The 20,194-nt window shown below is 38.1% G+C and overlaps 1 protein-coding gene across 2 annotated transcripts in view; it reads right to left on the reverse strand.

Moving 5' to 3' along the window:
* PXDN (peroxidasin) overlaps positions 1-20,194 on the reverse strand; it is an 81,326-nt gene that overhangs the window by 31,600 nt on the left and 29,532 nt on the right. The window contains exons 4-9 of one of the 2 annotated variants that reach the window (XM_063125112.1): positions 12,763-12,834; positions 5,678-5,749; positions 4,577-4,648; positions 2,724-2,893; positions 1,093-1,210; positions 611-780 (exon numbers count right to left, since the gene is read on the reverse strand). In XM_063125112.1, coding sequence (XP_062981182.1) covers positions 611-780; positions 1,093-1,210; positions 2,724-2,893; positions 4,577-4,648; positions 5,678-5,749; positions 12,763-12,834 — 674 coding nt within the window. The remainder of the gene's footprint in view (positions 1-610; positions 781-1,092; positions 1,211-2,723; positions 2,894-4,576; positions 4,649-5,677; positions 5,750-12,762; positions 12,835-20,194) is intronic. The other variant, XM_063125111.1, reaches the window with a different exon arrangement.

The following is a 20,194-nucleotide window of genomic DNA, read 5'->3' on the forward strand; positions in this document are numbered from 1 at the left end:
TAAATTTTGTATACTTTTTAATGTTCACTGTTTTTAACTTTTGTAAACTGCCCAGACAGCTTCAGCTATGGGGCGGTATATAAATTTAATAATTAAATAAATAAATAAAAACTGGGCCCTGTTTATTCAATATAAAATGGAATAAGGAGACATTTCAAGTGCAGCATAAACAAACAGGAAGAATAAGCTATCCTTAAGTAGTGTTCTCCTTAAAATTGTTTCTTCCCAATTTTAAATTTTTCTCCCTGGAATAATTACTTATCACTGAACCCTACCAAGAGAAAAAGAGTTTGAAGGAATGCTGTGGATGGGATGGGTTCAACTCCTGTCTCACAATCACCCCTAATATGCTTTAAATGTCTCTTATACCCCCTTATTATATAGGGAATCAGAGAAATCTAGTCACATTGGGTTTGACCCATAAGTGCTGCAGATTTCATGTGATCTGCAAGTATGATTAGAATAAAGACATTTAACCATTTTTGTATTCTAGATTGGCAACAGAATGCACAAATAATGTTACAGTATTAAACCTACCTCTTGAGTAAGAGGTGTGGAACCAAAAGTAACTTTTTAACAACATGTATGGTACCATAATAAATCTACATACCCGGTGAACCAAAGTAGCGCAATGTAACTTCTTGTGTTTTCACTTCTCCTGCCACATTTTTTGCCATGCACTGGTAAATGCCTTGGTCTGCCTCTTGAGTATTCTGAATCATTAGAGTGCCATCATCAAGCAAATTCAGACGGGAATCCCCTTTCATGCTGAGCTCATTACTATGGAGAGAGAAATCTATGGCACTAAAACTTTTAAATCCCAAATAAATTCAAACCTCCCAAAGAAATGAATACGAAAATAAGATTTTTTTTTCAGTGTGTGTGTGTGTGTGTGTACATGCAAACTACTGCAAACAGTTTTTGCAAGCAGTTTGATGTTGGTCCAAAAGGATTTCTTAAAACTGATTCTTCTTTTAACATGCAGAGAAAATGTGTTATTACAAGCCAGGCCGGGAAATGCTGGAAGTTGGAGGACCTTTTTCTGTCTAAACATGCACAGGATTGCACCTTTATTTTCTAAAATTGACTTACTTGTTTCGAAGCCAAATAATTTCTGGTTTGGGATTGCCTTCAGCTCTGCAAGTGAAATAAACGGTATTCCCTGAGGTAACATCCACATCTTGAGGCTCAGATGTAATTCTTGGCCTCTCTGTATCATCAACAAAGCACATTAAAAGAAACCTCTTTATAAAATTGTGATTTAGAAATAAAGTGTAGATAGTTTAGCTTCATTTAACATAAAATGTAAAAGATGTTTCCTCACTGTTTTAATTAAAAATTACAAAAATTAAGCTGTACAAACCTATATAATATTGTGCATACTGTCAATGATAATGATAACTATATATCATGCATTACAAAGTTTCTTTCAGGTCTCTTTCCAGGAACAATTGAGACATGCAGTTTCTAACATAGCACAATCTTCTCATACAACTCAGAATGTATATAGAATGTATATAGCCAATAACTTATTTGAAAGTGCCCCTGCCAAAATCTCTACATTACAGAGTCTACACCAGGGGTGGGCAACATGCACCCCCATCAATTTTTTACGTCTCCCACCACCCTCAAATCACCACTGCCTTGCCGCCAAATTTTGGTGGCACCAGGAAGAAAACAGACACAATTCTTGTTTAAAATATGGCACCCAGGAGCACATGCCCCCTTTTAAATGCAAAATCATGTACCCCCCCCCCAGGGCCTCCAGGAGCACAATTTTGCAGTCAAACAAGGTATGTGCCTTGTTTTAATGCAAAGGTGTGCCTTTTTTCTCACTGCAGAATTGCCACCGAAAAAGACAGCAACAATTGTGGTGGAGGAGGGGGTATGTAGTCCGCTGTGGACAGAAATGGACTCCCAGACCCTCTGAAATTGCCAACCTCTTCAGGCTTCTACTGCAAATAATAACAGCTGTAAAAATAAAAAGAACCATGAGGTTATGAGGCATTATTTAAAACATCCTAAAGAAGACCTTCAGAGCTTGTAATCTATCAAGATGAACAGTATTTCAGCCATGTTCTGTGTCCCACCGGAAAGCTTGACCATCTCTGTGTTTCTGTAGTCCCAAGCCGGCAGCCAAAACAGGAGGTTATTAAACCCCTGGTGGGCAGGCATATATTTTGACTTAGTGGGTCAAAATGTATAATGGGCCACTTAATGGGTCACAACTTGCGCAAGCCTGGCTTGAAGTATCTTCCATACCTTTTACTGATTTAATATCAACTCCATTCTTTTATGCATGCACATTCCATCAACAGCACACAAGTTCTATCCTCACATTTACTCAGCTGCTATATGGCGCATACACATTCCTAACAAGACATCTATGTTATTTTCAGTATTATAGGATGAAGAAGTAATTCTCAAACATTTTAAACCACTTAAAATAATTCTAAAATTTTAAAAGAGATTTTTCACGATTATATCGTTCTATTGTTTACTGCTAAAAATACAAAGAAGAGGCTTCTGTATAAAATGGCACGTTTTTATAATGCAAAAATTCAGCAACAGAGGTCATCAGTAAAAGAAAGGGTTAAGATATTCAAGGAAGCAAATCAAATGGTTGCTCATTATATTAAGGACAGATAGGCAGGATGTTTCACAATAAAATTCCTAATGAAAAGATAGGGGAAAGCAAGTTTACATCTTTAAAAGCATCTCACCACAGTTAAGTTCTTCTGGTGTTATTGTGGCCACTGATCTTCCCTGGATCCTCCTTGGATATTCACATGTAGCCGCAGCTTGTGCATTACCAGACTCTGCATATGTTTTCAACAAGTCTGCCAGCCACAGTATTTCACAGTCACAGTGAAGTGCATTTGAATCCAGACGCCTGGCCAAAGCAAGAAACTATCGTTATATAGATGAATAAGACCAAACAACTTACTATATTATTATGAGTAAGCAAAATTTCTGGTCTACCTTATTTAAATGGCACCACCCCCAACCATACAATATTATAACATTATGCAGAATGCTTTTATGTTCCTACATTTGTAAAGAAATACTAAATTTACTTAGAACTGAATTGTGACTCTTCTGAAGTGTTTATAGGAAGAATATTTTGGATATAACAAATGAATTAAGTGCCAAATTACAAAATGTGTACAGGTGATCAAAGTACAAAGGTTATTCTGTATCAACCTTAAGTCACTTGCTACAATTAAAGTATAATTATGTAAGGGATACATTTACAAATGGTGTCTGTGAAACTAAATAGTTTGGGCCTGGTTGGTGCTTGGATGGACAACTGCGCTGGAATCCTATGTAAGTCACTTGAGTTCCATGATGGAAGACATTTGCCCATTGGTTATTGGGAACAATAATATAAAATTGTTAGAGATAGAACCGGCCAAACTATAGCAGTCCCAGCTTTTACTAATCTAGGGTAACCATATGAAAAGGAGGACAGGGCTCCTGTATCTTTAACAGTAGTATTGAAAAGGGAATTTCTGCAGGTGTCATTTGTATATATGGGGAACCTGGGGAAATTTCCTCTTTGTCACAACAGTTAAAGCTGCAGGTGCCCTGTCCTCTTTTAAATCTGGTCATTCTAGTATAGCTTCTTCAGCTTTAACTGTGGTGATGAAGAGCAAATTTCACCAGGTTCTTGATATATACAAATGACACCTGCTGAAATTCCCTTTTCTATGCAACTGTTAAAGGTACAGGAGCCCTGTCCACCTTTTCATATGGTCACCCTATAATAGACAAGATGTAAATGTACTTAAATAAATACATTCTGAAAGAATCATATATAAAACTGGTTATTCTGTGGAATCCAATTGGCTCAAAGGTGATTTTGTAGAATCAAATTGACCAAAGAACTCCATGTCTACATAAGGCACCCAGAAGAAAAGGAGATTTTTAAAAGCTTTGATTATTTAGTCTACAGATTAGGAGGTTGTAACTGTCAAGTTAAAACATATAAACTATGGATTAATTTACAGTCCTCTGCAGATGATGCAATACTCAGAAGCTACAAAAGCAATAGTCCAGGCTAATGTTTAGCAGTGACTCCTGTTAATTTTTTTATGAGCCTATAGAGCAAGAACTTGGTGTGATAGATTTGAAGCCCTAATATCTACTAGGAATTTGTATTAGTGGTTACTTAGGAATTGTGAGTTACAACACATTTAATCATGTTAGTGCTTCCTATTATGTTATTATGTTAATATGTTATTTTGCTACTATTTTATTTGTTTGCGAATGGCCTAGTTGGCTAACAAGCAATAAAGAAAGGTTTTTATTTATAAAGCCACTTTTCTGCATTTCTGGTACCCAAGCTGAGACCTACACTAAGGGGCTTGCTCAGGAGCAAATGCAGATACTCAGCTGAGTAGTGAGATTCTGGACATAGCTAAAAGCTGGCTTCAAAGCTTTACACATCCACAATGAAGTAGATGCAGCCTAAATCATTAAAATTTGTTTGCAAACACAAGAGATGTAATACATTATACAACAAGTTGATTAAAGATGAAGTGCAGTTTTAAAGAGAATAAAGAATTTTACTTACAGCCTTTTCATAGATTCCAAATGACTAAACGTTCCAGGATTTAAATGAGATATTCTGTTGTTATGTAAAAATCTGTGGGAATATTGTACTCATTAATTAGGAGCTGGATCATTTTCATCAGTTTTTGCCCAATATAGTATGCATCCTATTTATCTCTTTTAAAAATACTATTCTTCTTGCTATGTATTACTGTATTTATATAAGTAGGGAACCATATTCCTGCTCATAAGTATAAAATACATTAGAAACTTGCACCTAGCAAAATATAACGGATACAGTGCAATCTTATGCATGTTTGAAAGGACATAAATCTCAGTAAGTTCAGTTGGGTTTACCCCCAAGTAAATGTGCACAGGGTTTCAGTCTTAGCCAATAATTTCTACAATCTATCAAAAGCTACATATTACTGGCAGTGTTTACACCCAACATTAAGCCAGAATTCTGTGTAATTTTCTTTTGATCTATGAGCATGCTGGTTCATGCACTCAAATAGGTCCTACTGGGCTCCTCCCACAAGTGGACACAGTTAAAATAACCAGGAATTGAAAGCTTAGCATTATGACAAAACTAACCAAAGATAATAAACCAAGAAAAAGCTCTGATTTGTAATTTTCACATATTAGGGAAATTACAATCCAGGAGTTCTGGTTTAGATATAAAACTAATCTTTCTGTTCCTGGTTAGTTTAACCCCTCCCACTGGTGGGAGGAGCGAAGTGGAAGCAACTAGGCTACATGTAGTAGCACATGGCTCATGAACAATAAGACAGAATTCTCTGAAATTCTGGTTTATTATTATTTCTAAACATGGCTTCCAAGTGCTTATCCTGATGGCACCTTACTCATGGGCTAATATCACACGAAAAATATCACACAAGGAAATATCACACGAAAAAGATACCAAGCAGCATGGCAGCTTTGTGCCTCGAGAGTCACAGTTTTGAACTCTGGTGCTCCTAATCCAAGTCTGGGACTAGGACCAGCAGGAATCACCATGGGGACTATCAACTTCCATGTGGCATATTGAAATCAGTTTGCCTAACAGGCAAAAAAAGCTGCCATATGAAAGAGAGAGAAAAACGAAAAAGGGGAAAAAACTTACAATCTTTCAAGTTTGGGAAGATGGGTAAATGATTCTGGTTCCAATGTTTCAATTTGATTAAAGTGCAGATACCTGTTCAAATGTTAGGGGTGGGGAGAAGATAAGAAAATATGGGAAAAGTGTATTTAATAAAGTGGTCCCAAAGTTTCTTTTTAAAAAAATACATGCAGAAATAACTTATAGCTTACAATCTTCCTACATTAAACAGAAAGCCTGAGCTTTTAAGAAACAGTGGCTATGATATAAAAATAAATATTGCAATGCTAGATGTGAGTGATATAATCTAGTAGATATTCTCAGATATGACCACTAGGAAACATCAACAGGAGACTCAAAACAACCATTAAGAATATGTATCATAAAATTATAGGCCAAATAGTGTTCAGGCTTGATATCAGCTTTTTGTAGTACTTTTCTTAACAAAAGATAGAAAAATAAACCCAGTCTAGCAGAACATATTATACTAGGCAGTAAGGGATTTTTTCCCCTCTCTTTGAAGAATTTTTTAAAAAAACAATATCAAAAATCTTTACTAGGCCATATAAATTCACTGAACTTTGCGTTGCACAATTAATAACTTGAGCCCCTAGTCTTGTTTATTGAGGACTAGATGCCACTGTAGTTAAGATAGCAGCCCAAAGCTGTCATTTTAAGCACACTTGCTAGGGAGTAAATCCCACTAAATTCATACTTCTAAGAAAACATGATTAAGGATCACTGTGTAAGGATGTCATTCTGTGCACACTTCCATAGGAGAAAGACCCTTTGAATACCATGGAAACATTGGACTGGGTTGTAAATAAATGAAGACCACAGCTTTGTTAAATAAAAAACTAGTATTTCTTTCCTGAATCGTATGAACAACAGGTGCTCACCTTAACCAGAAGCTAAACAATGAGTGGCTACAAAGTTAAGGAAATAATGAAACAATAAACTTATAACAAAAACAATCTTTTATATATATATAAAAAAAGAAAATGTGGAACACTTTTTAGAGGCATACACACAAAGATAATAAGCATACAGACAACAGTAATACAATAATAAAGCTGCTCCACAATGTCTGTTATAAATCCACGGGAATTGGGGCAGTCAGTGATTTATGAGGCACCACTCGCCGTGCTATAGGGAGTGACAACTTATTATTATTATTATTATTATTATTATTATTATTATTATTTATTTATTTATATAGCACCATTAATGTACATGGTGCTGTAACAGAGTAAAACAATAAATAGCAAGACCCTGCCGCATAGGCTTACATTCTAATAACTTTATATATTCCCTGAATTTGGGATCAATTGAGTCAGCCTGTATATATTTTCTTTTTCCCAAAAAAAGTACCTGAACTGAAGTTTTTAACGAGCTATGCTATCAGACCACAGAAGAAGATCACGAGTCGAAACGCGTTTAGCCTTCACTCACAGACATTGTGGAGCAGCTTTATTATTGTATCACTGTTGTCTGAATGCTTATTATCTTTGTGTGTATGCCTCTAAAAAGTGTTCCACATTTTATTCATATATATATATGATTGTTTTGTTTTAAGTTTATTGTTTCATTATTTCCTTAACTTTGCAGCCACTCTTTAATTCCTGAAAAACATAAATACCCCAAAATTCTGCTCATATAGGTTCTCAGTTTTCAACATTTCTAGATCATTTTGAAAAAAAAGAAACTTGATGACCCATATCTTCATAGGTACCATTTCTTGCTTTCTTGCTTTTTGCCTGGACACCATCTACTCAGAGGATTAAGATGGACAAATTATGTTCCCATTATTGTAATTATCATGTGACCATTTGTGTCACCAAGTGTAGCCATTTGACGCTTTCTTATTTTGGTGGCTGTGGCTTCCTATATAACCACCTTTGTGCGGGCAATAGTTGCCAGGGATAGCAAAAAAATAATAATCTTGTAACAATTTTTTTCATATACTGTGTTGCTCAAATAAATGATACTAAAATTGGAATGAAAATAAATCAAAACAGTGATTGCTTTGTAATTAATGTCTATTCATTCAATATAACATGCCTTATCTAAAGCAGGGATCTTTCTCCTGTAAACAAAACAATCCCATAGCAATACTTACCAAAGCCTGCCTTCCTTACAAAAATAAGAAATTCTATACTTATCCTCTAATCAGAAAAGTTTCAGTTGAAATTTATAACTAAAAGATATATAATTTATGCACATACGTAATAGATCTACTCACAACCATATACTACATTAATGACTCTGAAGCACGAGTAAGACCACTATAAACAAATTATGTGCATGGTAAACTATTAAACACGGTTCAGTTTAATATCACATACTGGTTTGTTCCTATTTCAGTGAATATTAGAAAAGAGAGGACTAGTATTTCATGTCTAGGGTTCCATTCCAGTATTTTCCCTTAAATGACCTTTGGTCTAAGCCTGGGACCATAAAAGTCGCTTTGCGTTTATACTAATTGAAGTAGAAATTTTGTTCTCATAAGTGCTGAAAGGACAGAACATTTTAATAGCCACATTCTAAGTTATGCCCCCCCAAAAGAAATAATTACAACTGTTTGAAAACATTCATGAGTTTGCTAAAAATCAGGAAAAATACATATAAGGATTGGATTAAACATTACTTCACCAAATGTGTGGGACATTAGAAAACAGATTTCTGGGAAGAACAGTCGTTTAATCACTCCCATGCCTCCTAATTCTCCCCTGCAAATGGTCCATTGGTTATTTTTTTACAGGGGTGCACCCTGAGAGCTGTGGCTTTCAGACATTTGAAGGAGAAAATCAGCAGGTGTGGAAAGGGCTAAGTTCCCCACCAGGTCTTCCAATTCTCCCTTGCAAGTGGTCTTCTGTCTCCACTTTAATATTATGAGGGATACACAGACCTGGGAACATATTGTGTAATATCTAAACTTAGTTCTCACTAACAGAGCAGCTCACAAGATAATTTACCACCTCATGTATTCTTTTTTTGTTCTTACAAGTGGCCTTTTTAGAGCTGTGCCCTAGCTCCACTGCAAGTTTAAAACATGTTGAGGATCTGCAAACAAATGGGGCCGAAGGTCAGAAATGGTAACTTTTGAAATCCAATAAATGATCAAATATATGTTCTAATCCAGTGGTATCTCACTTTTTTAAAGCCATGGGCATGTCTACACCATGCCTATATCCCAGGATTGTCCCTGGATCATCCCTGTGCATCCAAATGACACACAGGGGATCCCGGGAGCAGGCAGGGATGATGCCTCTATTTGCCTGGGATAATCCTTAGGTGTAGAAAGGGCCCATGTTACAGTATGATAGGATGCTGTGGCAGGTGGAAGGGTGACTGGCATACTTTGCTAATTTTAGATGTATATAATCTTGATTATCTTGCTTCTTCCTTTTAAACTTTCAAAAACAGTAAACGGAAGGAGGAGGAGGAGGAGGAGGAGGAGTGTGTGTCAAAACGTGCAATAACGTTTTGTGAAAGAGTCATTGTATTGAACTATGCTGAAAACAAATTCTACGAACAATTTAATCCCTTTATGTTATCCCACAGCTAATATGAATTAACCTCAGTTATTTCCTGCTACAATAAATGAACTGTCGAAGGAAATTTAGTAATAACTGAGAACTATGTAAATTGCATCATTCTTTGTACAGTGAAGAAGCATTCTGCAGAACAAAGTATTAAAGGCAGCATCTACAGGGCATTGTTCTGCTACCTCCCATTAAAATGAACAGACTATCTGAAATGTATATTGAAAAGCTCCCTCGGTGTTAATTTTAAGTTGTCATATTCAATTCTTTTTCATAATACACAATTTTAAAAGGACAATATTTTTCCACAAAGCAGGAAAAACACACACCAAAAAGTAGGTGGTTCTGCACTGAGTAACATAAATATTTATTCAAGTGCAGCAGAATGTCATACACTGTTCTGTACTTTATATTTAGGCATAAAGCTGTCTATGTAGTTATTAAGTGTCTGGGATTCCATTCAAGTCAGAAGGGAAGTACATAAGACTCTCAAGTCACTTCTTAACTGAATGTAACTTGGCATAACGTTGCTCGTGTTTGCAAGTATAGAAGACAGATGTATGGACAAACTCACTACTATATAATTTCAACACCAAAGTATAGGAAAGCTTTCTCTTAAGCAGCTAAAAAGAAAAAAAATCCTTAATGCTGCAGAACTGTTCCCACAAAGCTAATAAGGTGTTTGTGTTTGTGAAGTGGTAAGCCAGGCAAATGCTGGCATAGCATGAACAGGTGGGTTTTTGCTTATTTAGCCCATTCATTCCCACTTTACTCCTCCTGCTACAGCAGGAGTGAGGAACCTAAGGGCCGAAGGTCAAACCTGACCTTCCTGGAATTCCAATCCAGCTTTCCAAGGGTACCCCAGATAGCCCTGACCCCCCCCCCCCCGGCCACATCCTCTTTCCCCTGGTTTGGTAGCTTCCCACCTTGCCTACCACTGGAATGCATCCCCTGAGAGCTTTTCCGAAACTTAATTTCAGCTGAAAGAGGTTCCTCACCCCTGTGCTAGTACCAGTGACTAAATAAATGATAAATGGTTTGCTTCGCACATCATCCAAACCCAGGATCTTAGCTTATTGTTCCTAAACACACTGAGGACTTAGCTAGCCCTAAGGTTTATCCTGGGATCGTCCCAGGGTCATCCCTGTTCATGTAAATGATACACAGGATATCCTGGGAGCAGGCAGGGACGACCCCGGGACGATCCTGGGATAAACCTTAGGGCTAGCTAAGGCCTAAGACTCACAAGCTAAGAAAAACTCTGGTTTATGATCAGAATTTGTGAATGGCAAAACAGATCAGAATTGAGGGTTTCTGGTTTGTTTAAATAGTCACAGCTTAGAGTTCTGTACAAACGCAGCCTATGTGCATTTTATGAAATATTAATACAGCAAAATGTACCAAGGGAATAATTTGTATCAAATTAGCTTTGGGAGCAATTCACAATGTGTCTATGAATAGCTACAGGTTATGGTTGCTAAGCTAGAGCTGTCATAACCAGAGGCAGTATACCTCTGATTATCAGATGACTGGGCAAACAGGAGGGGAGGTGAATCTCCATCATGCTCTGCTTATAAGGCTCCGGTGGAGTCTGATAGACTAGAACAATCTTTGGTCTGATCCAGGAAGTACTTTTATGGTATACAAACGTATGCTCCTGTGATGTTTTACTGTTTATTTTTATTTGTCTATGATGTAAAACCTGTTTGGACTTCGAATGGTAAGGATAGTAAGTGGTTAATCCTGTTGGGAGGGGTAGTGAGTGAATGGAATGTTGGAATGAATGCTGATTGGCTGTCGGATTCAAGTGTTTGAAGGGAAGTGGCAGTTAGCAGCAGTGTGAGTTGGAGTTCTGAGTTGAGATTGACACGGTGAGAGAGAGTCTGGGTTTGTCTGCTGAAGGCGTTAGATCAGAGTAAGAGCAATGTTTTATTGTTTTTGGAAAAAGACTAGTGGGTAGAGTAGGCAAGGATACAAGATATATACTGTATTGTAACAAACAAGTATTGCAACAAATGAAACCACAAGATTGATAAATTGCATGAACTTACTTATTGTTAAATATAAGTAATTTTGTTTCAAAAACTGGATTGGATTCTTAAAGTACCTGAGGAAAGGTACTGTGATATATGGTGGCAGTGGTAAAGTTAAAGGGTGAATAAAGTAGAGCATGGAGTGCTAGGCTAGATGCTGTGGGCCCAAGAAGGGTCAGTGAAACACAGACCCCAGGAGCAGCCATATTCTGACTGAGTCCATGGTTGAGATCCTTTAATAGAGAGAGGTAAAAAGGAGACCCAAAGGGAGAGGTCGTGACAGCTACCAGTTACTATCATTATGTCGGTGATCAAAGTTTGAAGATCCAAACTATATAAGATGACCATTTTAAACTGGGGATATTTTCCTGCAGTACTGTATACTCTAAAATGTGTTTATGTTTAATCTTATACACCCAATTTATCTTAATAGTACATTTAACACCCCTCATAAAACACAGCAATAGACATGAGTAAAAATGAATATATATAGACAAAATGTTTAACTAAAACTTCTCAAAACTCCCCTTGAGACCTTCTGAACAAACTCTGTAGTATTTCATGAGGTTCTGTTAACATAACAGAAGGTAGCTATCTGTAGCACAACTGAAATTTTTATTTCAAAGGGATTGTTTTTCATGAAGACTCAATTCAAACATGAGGTTTTGCTCCTTTGAAGTTGTTGCTACAGCCAAGTATCAGTTGATGTGGACATTTCAAACACAGTTTTTTTGTTAAAATAGGGGTTCATTAAAACAAGCAATACAGTTTATGTATTATGAGGTGGTATATTTCCATGAAATGATGGTACTACATTTAAAAAACAGCAGATTTCACTCAGCTTCTTGTCATATATTCCAAAAACTGGGGAGCACAAAGCCTTGGGAAGTGATTAAGTGAAATGTACAGGCGGATTGATTCTTTTTTCTTCATCAGACTATACACAGTTAAATCTATTTCTATGTCTTTTCAATATGAATTCTTGTCCACTTGGAATTCACAAAAGTTCAGCCATCTGAGTATTACAAAGCTTCTTTCTACCATTTACAGAAAACAAATCTAGACTTTTCTGCAATGCAATGAGCCAAAAGCATACCAATAATATAAGTATTTTAATGGTAAAGGTATTAAAAAAAAACCCAAAATCTGAGCCTTGATTCTCCTTGGTTACTTTGTGGAGATCAGAAGTTAATTCCATGTAAGTTGAAACTGTAAAAGCTTTGGAAGAAACAGCAGTCTTGGCTTCTAATACACATTATGTTTAATGTTTGTTGATAATTGTGCTTGCCCTTCAAAGTCATTCTATGGTGAATTGATTGTCTTGAAATGTAAACCACAAATATAATGTGGACACAGAAAGAAAGAATTTGACAAACATGTTTTCAGTGTGCCAGTGATTGCAACCACAATGGACTTAATCCCATTCCGTGCAGACATGCAAGGCATGCAGGCAAGAAATGTTGACCAAAACGTGCACTTTTCCTCTGAGGCAACCAAGCAGATGACAGCACAGAAGAGAAAAGGCACTTACAGTTGTTCTAGAGAGGCAAGTCCTTTAAATGCTTGCCTGTCAATTGACTGGATTTCATTCTTGTACAAATAGCTGAAACAAGAAACAATCAGTAATATTAGTATACACAAACAAGAGCTACATTAATGTGGGAAAGAATTAAGGTGACACATGAGGACAGTTTTTCAAATACACATTAGAAAGCAACAAAACAAGACATGTATATACACCAAAAACACCTTTTACTTGAGAATCTATATGCCATGGTCTTTAGGAACCAAATAGCTTCGGCTATTTAGGAATGTAATTAAGATAAAATGAACGAATGAACAGAAATTGTGCAGGACTTAAAATTATACATCAAATGGCTTTCAGTTCTATTTGTCCTTTCGGAAGTTTATTTCTTCAATAGGTTTGTGGAGCATCTCGTTATATTCATCTTCACAGGCCAGAAACATAGAAAGAACGCTGTCCCCTATAGAACTATTTTAGTGATAACTGAAGCTAGCACATATAGAATTAGTTGAGCAGTACTTGTACATTTTTGTAAGACTGAAATAATTTATTATGACAATCCATTTTAAAAATGTTTCTACTACTATTCATGCAGAAAATGTTTTATTTCAACCAATAGATCTTTGCTCCATCAAACCCCTCAGATTTAGACACTAGGTTAAAGAAACTGAAAAACAAGGTAAGTGTTAATGGAGAGAATTTAGCAAGTTCACTAACAAAATGGCTTGTACAAAGACCTGAAGAGACTTGGCACTTTAATAGACTACATCTTCATCATATGAAAACCTCTTGCTAATATGAAGTATATGACTACAAACATAAGACAGAAATTGAAAGACACAAACATTGCACTCCAAACACAGAAGAGGGCAATTTGTTAACTTGGTTCATTGATTAATAAATTAGACAAAACAGAGAATGCAAAAAAGGTAAATATGAGTTGCACAAAACAGATATACCAGCACATCCTGTCTTCTAGGAGTATTTTTTAAGGAAATCACAGCCATTTTTTTTATTGCACAGAGATCTCACTCTTTCTATGTCATGTTGGCAGCATATTAGAATGTTTCTGTATTAAATCAGTTAATTAGGCATTGAAGTTTCATAGCTTTTACACCTATAGGGCTGAGCTGTATATTTTTATTTCAAGTATCCATTTCAGCACTTTTTTAAAAACCTTCAAAGATTGCAGGACTTTCCAATAAAACAGATATGTGTGTTTGTAAATATAAAATGGAATCCTAAAAACAAACATTTGGAATTATCATCCAGATGAATCACTTGCATTTCTTATTAAACACTTTACCATTTATATAACAGTCTGAAATGGCAACACACTTTATCTTACTTACAATGTAACAACCCTATGTAGTTGGTCACTATCAGTTCAAATTTACAGATAGGTAAGTGGCCACAGTTATGTAGACTGGGCAAAGATAGCTGCAGTCCTGTTGCTGGGACTGGAGCTTCCTTGCTGGCAGAGTTCTCAAGAACAGCTTTTTAAAACAGCTTGCTAGGCACTTTCCCAGAAAACAGCACCTGGGCTGTTGTCAGGGGGAGTGAGGAGCAGCCAAGCCCTTAAGATTGGCACTAATTGGCAGAGATGATGACTGACTAAATGTGGGGAAAGCAGCCTGGTGGAAAAGGCTCCCTCCCCAAGGGGGGAGGCCACAGAGACAGCTCTGGATTGGCCTACGCGGGTCATGGTACCTGCTGGCTCAAAGGGGATAAATGAGTTAGTAACTGGGAGTGGGCCATCTTCCCTGGAATTGAACGTAAGTGGACGTGGGGAGATCACTTCCAAGTAAGGGTAGAACTTGGATCTTAGTTAGGATTTCTTGTGTTAATTCCTGGCTGCTTCAGGGAAAGGCTCTGTTGCCTTCAGGCATGATTTATGGTGGTTAATTGTTTTAGTGCTTATTCCTCATTCCTCCTCCCCTCTTCCCCTTCCTTCCCTTCTCTGTGATTTTAAGCTGTGTGTTTGACTGAAGCCTTATGTGATTAATTTTAGAGTTTTAATAAACTGCTTCAGTCCTTATTTTGTTGTGTCGTTATTCTCCCAGAGGCTGCCTTCTGCCATCTTGGCATGGGACAAGGGAGGTGGGTATCTGGGTAACCAGACAGTTGGTCTAGAGCCTACCTTGCAGAGAGGACAGGTGGACCCTGATCTTCCTTCACAACAGTCATTTGCCCAAAGCTACCTAGCATTTCCAAAGTACCAGTAATAGCTGAATCTTCCAAGACCAACTTTTTCTCCTCTTAAATAAACATGTCCCCAAACTGGTAACATTGGGTGTTTAGAACTGCAGTGCTAGGTTCTTCCTTTTTGTTTAATCCACCACCAACACTTCCATCATACAGACATATTTCCTTTCAGTCTGAAACTCATTCTTTTTACTACATTTTCACACCTTCCTTTCTAGGATTTACAATTATTATACTTTCTTTTCTGTAAAAGGACCAACTGGTTTTGTCAGAATGGTGACTGAATTTTTCACTTTCACCTTCAAATAACAGCCTATGAGTAGTCCCATAGGTAGAGTAGTTATCAACTCTTAAGAATGTTGTTTTCAGAACTTCATACAAGCTTTAGAAAAAGTGTAGATGAGCAGCTGGAATTATAAATTCATACCCATGGATGGGAAAGAAAGCCCTGCCTAAATCAGGACTTTGTAATCTTGTTTACAAATTCACACTGTCTCTACAACATTTCCTGACATGCACTTCCTATTGTTATTACATAGCACCATTCCTGAAATTGCATTCCTGCCTCCATGGTGCAATACCACCTCTAGGGTTGGGCACTTGACCAATTTTTAAAAAAAAACATTTAGTCAACTGACCAATCAAATTCTGTAAATATTGTAATAGTGAAATATTATTAACGTTTTTACTTTATTAGAACAGCCACACACAAAAAGTGGAGGAGTCCCCCCCCCCCCGGCTCACCATAATTTAATATCTAACTTAAAGCAATGTTTAGTGTGACTTAAAGCAATATTTACTTCCAATGAGTACAATCAGTTGTCAGGTGGGTTGACAGCTACTGTTTTTCTAGTGGTTTTAAGTTAAATTGCTCAAAGAATTTATAGCCAGAACACATGGAGGGACACTCTCTAGTTCTTGCAATGAGCAGCCTGGAGTCATGAATAGCTCTAGGCCTTTGCCACTAATGACTGCTTGCATTCCTATTTCTCTTCAGAGATATCCACTGTTTTAGAAGTTAATCAGTAGGAGGTGCTATGCTATGCTAATAGGTTTGCCACCAACTGCTTTGGTATCAAGAGCCAAGAAATCCTCCGTTATACTTACCTAATAAATATGTAATGAAATAGAAAAAAAAATAAGCTGCCACAGTCACATTCATAGCTTAATGGAATAACTGCCCAGTCAAAAAATAAGATGATCAACTGACCAGAATGCTAACTCTAGTTGTATCCAGAAACAGTGAGCTGAGCCAGAAAGGCAACAACCTTCCCTTCCTTTGTTTCTTCTGGGATCTCTTAAGCCATGACTGGCTTCCATTCCCAGCATTTGTTTCTCTGGCAGCCCTATGCAAGCCTTCTTTGTCACATCAATCCCAGTATGGATAATCAAGCTGTGATCAGCTGCCAGAAAGCTAAAACTTTCTTTGGTCCCTTCATTCCAGGTTTATTGGCCCGCCTTCCATTGCCTTCAGCTGCCATCCTTCCTTTCCTTCTACTTACTGTGTGCTGTGGACTATGGCATATTGCCTACGGAACTTCCTTCCCAAATCTATTTGGCAGCCTACACTGTTGGCCTTCCTTATGCCAATTAAAATCTGTCTTGTTCATCCAGCAGTGTGATCTTTACTGTTCTAATTTCTGATTGCTGACCAGTTTGACTACTGACTGTTTATTTTATGATGGTATCGTTTTAAATTTTGCTGTGAACTACTTGACAACTATGTCTGAAAGACAAAATAGAAATATTGGAAGGAAGATAAAAATAAGTTTAAAAAGAAATAGTGTTCAACAGCAGTAAATATTCATCCTACTTAGGGGTGTGTGTTCCGGAAAGATCTGCACCAGAAAGGTCTGATAACCACAAACATGTGTGTGCACCGGAAAGATCTGATAACCGCAAACATCCGCAGAGCATTCGATTTTCCAGAGTGGAGACTGACCGCTTCTAAACCCATAGAATAATTTCAGAGCGGAGACATGCCCAAGCAGAGGTTCTAACATCTCCAAAATTATTTGACCAGTGTGTGTGTGTGTGTGTGTGTGTATTTAATTGAAAACCTCCCAATAAGGAACATGGGGTCATGGGGTGGGGTAGTTTTGATAACTGATATTGACAACTGCGGCTAAACAATTAGGAATTGCTACAGCACTGTCCATGACTGTGTTCTTCACCAATCATAATGTTCAGGGGAGGGAATGCCAATCATTTTTCTCATGGTGTCCTTGATTCCATGTTCATTGGGGTTCTCGGTCTGGCGGTGTTTGTTTCAGTCAGAGAGAAAGAGAGAGAAGAGAGAGAGAGTGCAAAGATACCATTTGTTTAGTGTTTGTTACAAGTTGAATTTATTTAGGGAGGGAGGGAGGGAGAGAGAGAGAGAGAGGAACCTGTTTTTTTCCATTTCGCTGACTTTAATGCTTCATTCATTTGAGGTGTTCCACCCCCAGTGTGTGTACGTCCAAAAATCTTAAGAAATCCTTTTAAATGTGTTTTCTTTTAATTGTTTCTTCAAATATTATTTTAAATCCATTCAAGGCAGTTGTGTGTATGTGTCTGTTCTGTTCTTTAACTTAAAAATCAGGGGGAAAAGAAGCCATTTCAATTTAAATCCTTCAAGCCAGCCCACTGTCCATGTGACTGTTGTTTGATTTACTTCCCCCATTAAAAAAAATCTTCTTGTACTTGTATGTTTATGTGTTTTAGGGTTGTGCAGTGCACACAAGCAGTACACAATTAATAAAGCAGACTTTGATAACATTCCACCATGAGGCACGGGGAACACTGACTGCTGCTGCTGGAGTGCAGGGCTGGTTGGGCCTTTTTGCTTGAACTCACAGAAGTCAGCCACAGTGTGAAAGTGCTGCTGGGTTGGTATTGTCAGTGAGTAAACTATCACTCCTATTGGCTGGCTTGGCTTCCAGTACGGGGGGGGGGGTCTTCATCGTCGTCATCTTCCTCCAAGCTGTTGCCTCGACTCGCTCCAATGTGCCCGACCAACAGTGTGGGTGGGTGGGTGGGTGCCGCCTCCTCCTCCTGCAAACCTCCTGTCCTCTCTGAGGATGAGCAAGCTGTGTGCTGCTGTTGTGGCATTTATTAATTTATATTTACTTATTTATTATTGCACTAAGCACTTATCCCGCTGCTTTGTTTCCATCTCCCTCACCGTACAGATCAAGCCAAGAGAGGTGCCTGAGAAGACATTTGAGTTCAGACTTTAAAAAATTCCCTATAAATCACTGCATGCAGGGATCTGCTCCAAACTTGACATGCCTAAAGCCTCTTTAAAAGCTGTTATGGTGCCAATTTTCATGTGTTTATCTTTAAAGCTGAGGGAGCTGTAAACTTTTCTGTTAATTCCCATTGACTATCATGTAGTGGTTACCCGAAAACAGAAGGTTCTTCAACGGGTAATACAACGGGGTGGAGAGAGGGACCCGCTCTGGAAATCAGGGCAGAGAATTGTCTCAACGAAGCTCCATCCCAAATTTCAGGGTGGAGAATAACAGCTCTGCACACCGTTACTACCTACAGGGGCATAGACCAGCATACACTGGTCATATACTTTGCCCTGATACTGTCAATATGTGCTCTACTAGCTATCACCTGAAGTTAACTAGAACCCTCTTTTTGCCTATTCCATCATGAGGTACAAGCAGGGACTGAGTTGTGTTTCTTTGTACTTAACCATTTGTAAGAGTGGGCTGAAATCTCAACTGTCATGTCATTCTTACAATATTTTCTGTACAAAGACAATGTCAAAGCTGATTTCTAACCCCACCTTCACAAAGATGTGAACAGATACCACAACTTTAGCAAAGAAACTCTAACAGAATTCTCTTGAACTGTAACTTGATTTCCCGCCTCAAAAGACAAACAAAAAACTATTGTCAGTTGAAGGGTAATCCTTAGCAAAGGCATTGCCCAAGACAAATACACACTGAGCCACAACATATCAGTTTATAAGGTAACTCCTTATAGAATAGAACTTTTAGCATGCACACTGGCCACATTCACACAAAACCCTAAACCAGCATTGCTGAGATTAGTGCATACTGTCTGATCACTCCTACTTGGCTCCTGCAAGTGGAAGCAGCTGAAGTAACCAAAAATTTACCAAGGTGGAAACATATTACATCTGACATGTTGCCCTGGCATGTTGCTCCTGTATCAATCCTGTATCCATAAGCCAAGTTCAAACCCAGGCTTCAAACTCTGGCTTGAGGCCTGGGTTAGGAGAGGGACAAGCCAGGAGTCCAGATTGGGATGGAACGATTCACCCAGGAAAGTTTCAGGTTATTTAGCCATTCCTGCTTGCAGGAGGAGTCAAGCTGGAACAATCAGGCAGGGTGCACTAGCATACTGCTTGTTACTGATAAACCAGAATTCTTACCTATTCTGACTTATGGGAATGCAGCCACAGAATTAATCTGACGTTTTTCTACTATTCTCTGGAATTTCAAGAGCATTCTATATTTTTCTAGTTTTCTTATTTGCAATAATGTCACTAATGAGATTCAACTTCTCTCATGCACAACTGATTGAAGCATTATAACACAACTGTAAAATATACAAATACCACTTGATATGATTTGTGATGGTCACACTAAGGCCGTGCCTACACCAGCCTTCTAAAGGCTGCAGCAGCATGCAAGAGAAACTGCATCACTATTTTTTCATATTTTTAAAGAAAGGTTTAAGAAAGGCTTTTATTTTTCTGTCTTGTCGGAATAAAGGTTTGGTTTTGCTCTCTGAATGTTCCTGGGTGGCAACCGGTTAGGAGATGACATGGAGGGGCAGGAGACTTTAGTCAGCATACTTATCTCCCTCGGCTTCGTCATCACCATCCACCGACAAAGCAACACACTTGCTAGCACAGCTAAATTTAGGGGTAGGGTTCTCTTCGAATGTCCTGGCTTTCTTTTCTATCTGAGTCTTGCCAATGGTCTCCCTACACCAGCCATTTATTCCAAGATAATATTGAAGTCATCCCTACTGGGCCACATGACACACAGCTGATCCCGCTGTGATCTCGGGTAGAGCCCTCAGTTACTCAGGAATTCCGCTGACTGCTTTTGTCATGGTTTTTCCGGCTCTCTCGCTACAATTGCAAACTCCGCAACTGGTGAGCCCCGCCCCCCTGCAAAGCTGTTGCTGTTCACCGTGAGCTCCTGGCTCAGCAAATAGCCAATCAGCTGTCAGGAGCATGGGCATGGGCATCGACGTGTTTCATCGC

Source organism: Elgaria multicarinata, chromosome 4, assembly GCF_023053635.1.
Source record: "Elgaria multicarinata webbii isolate HBS135686 ecotype San Diego chromosome 4, rElgMul1.1.pri, whole genome shotgun sequence".
Taxonomy (NCBI): Eukaryota; Metazoa; Chordata; class Lepidosauria; order Squamata; family Anguidae; genus Elgaria; species Elgaria multicarinata.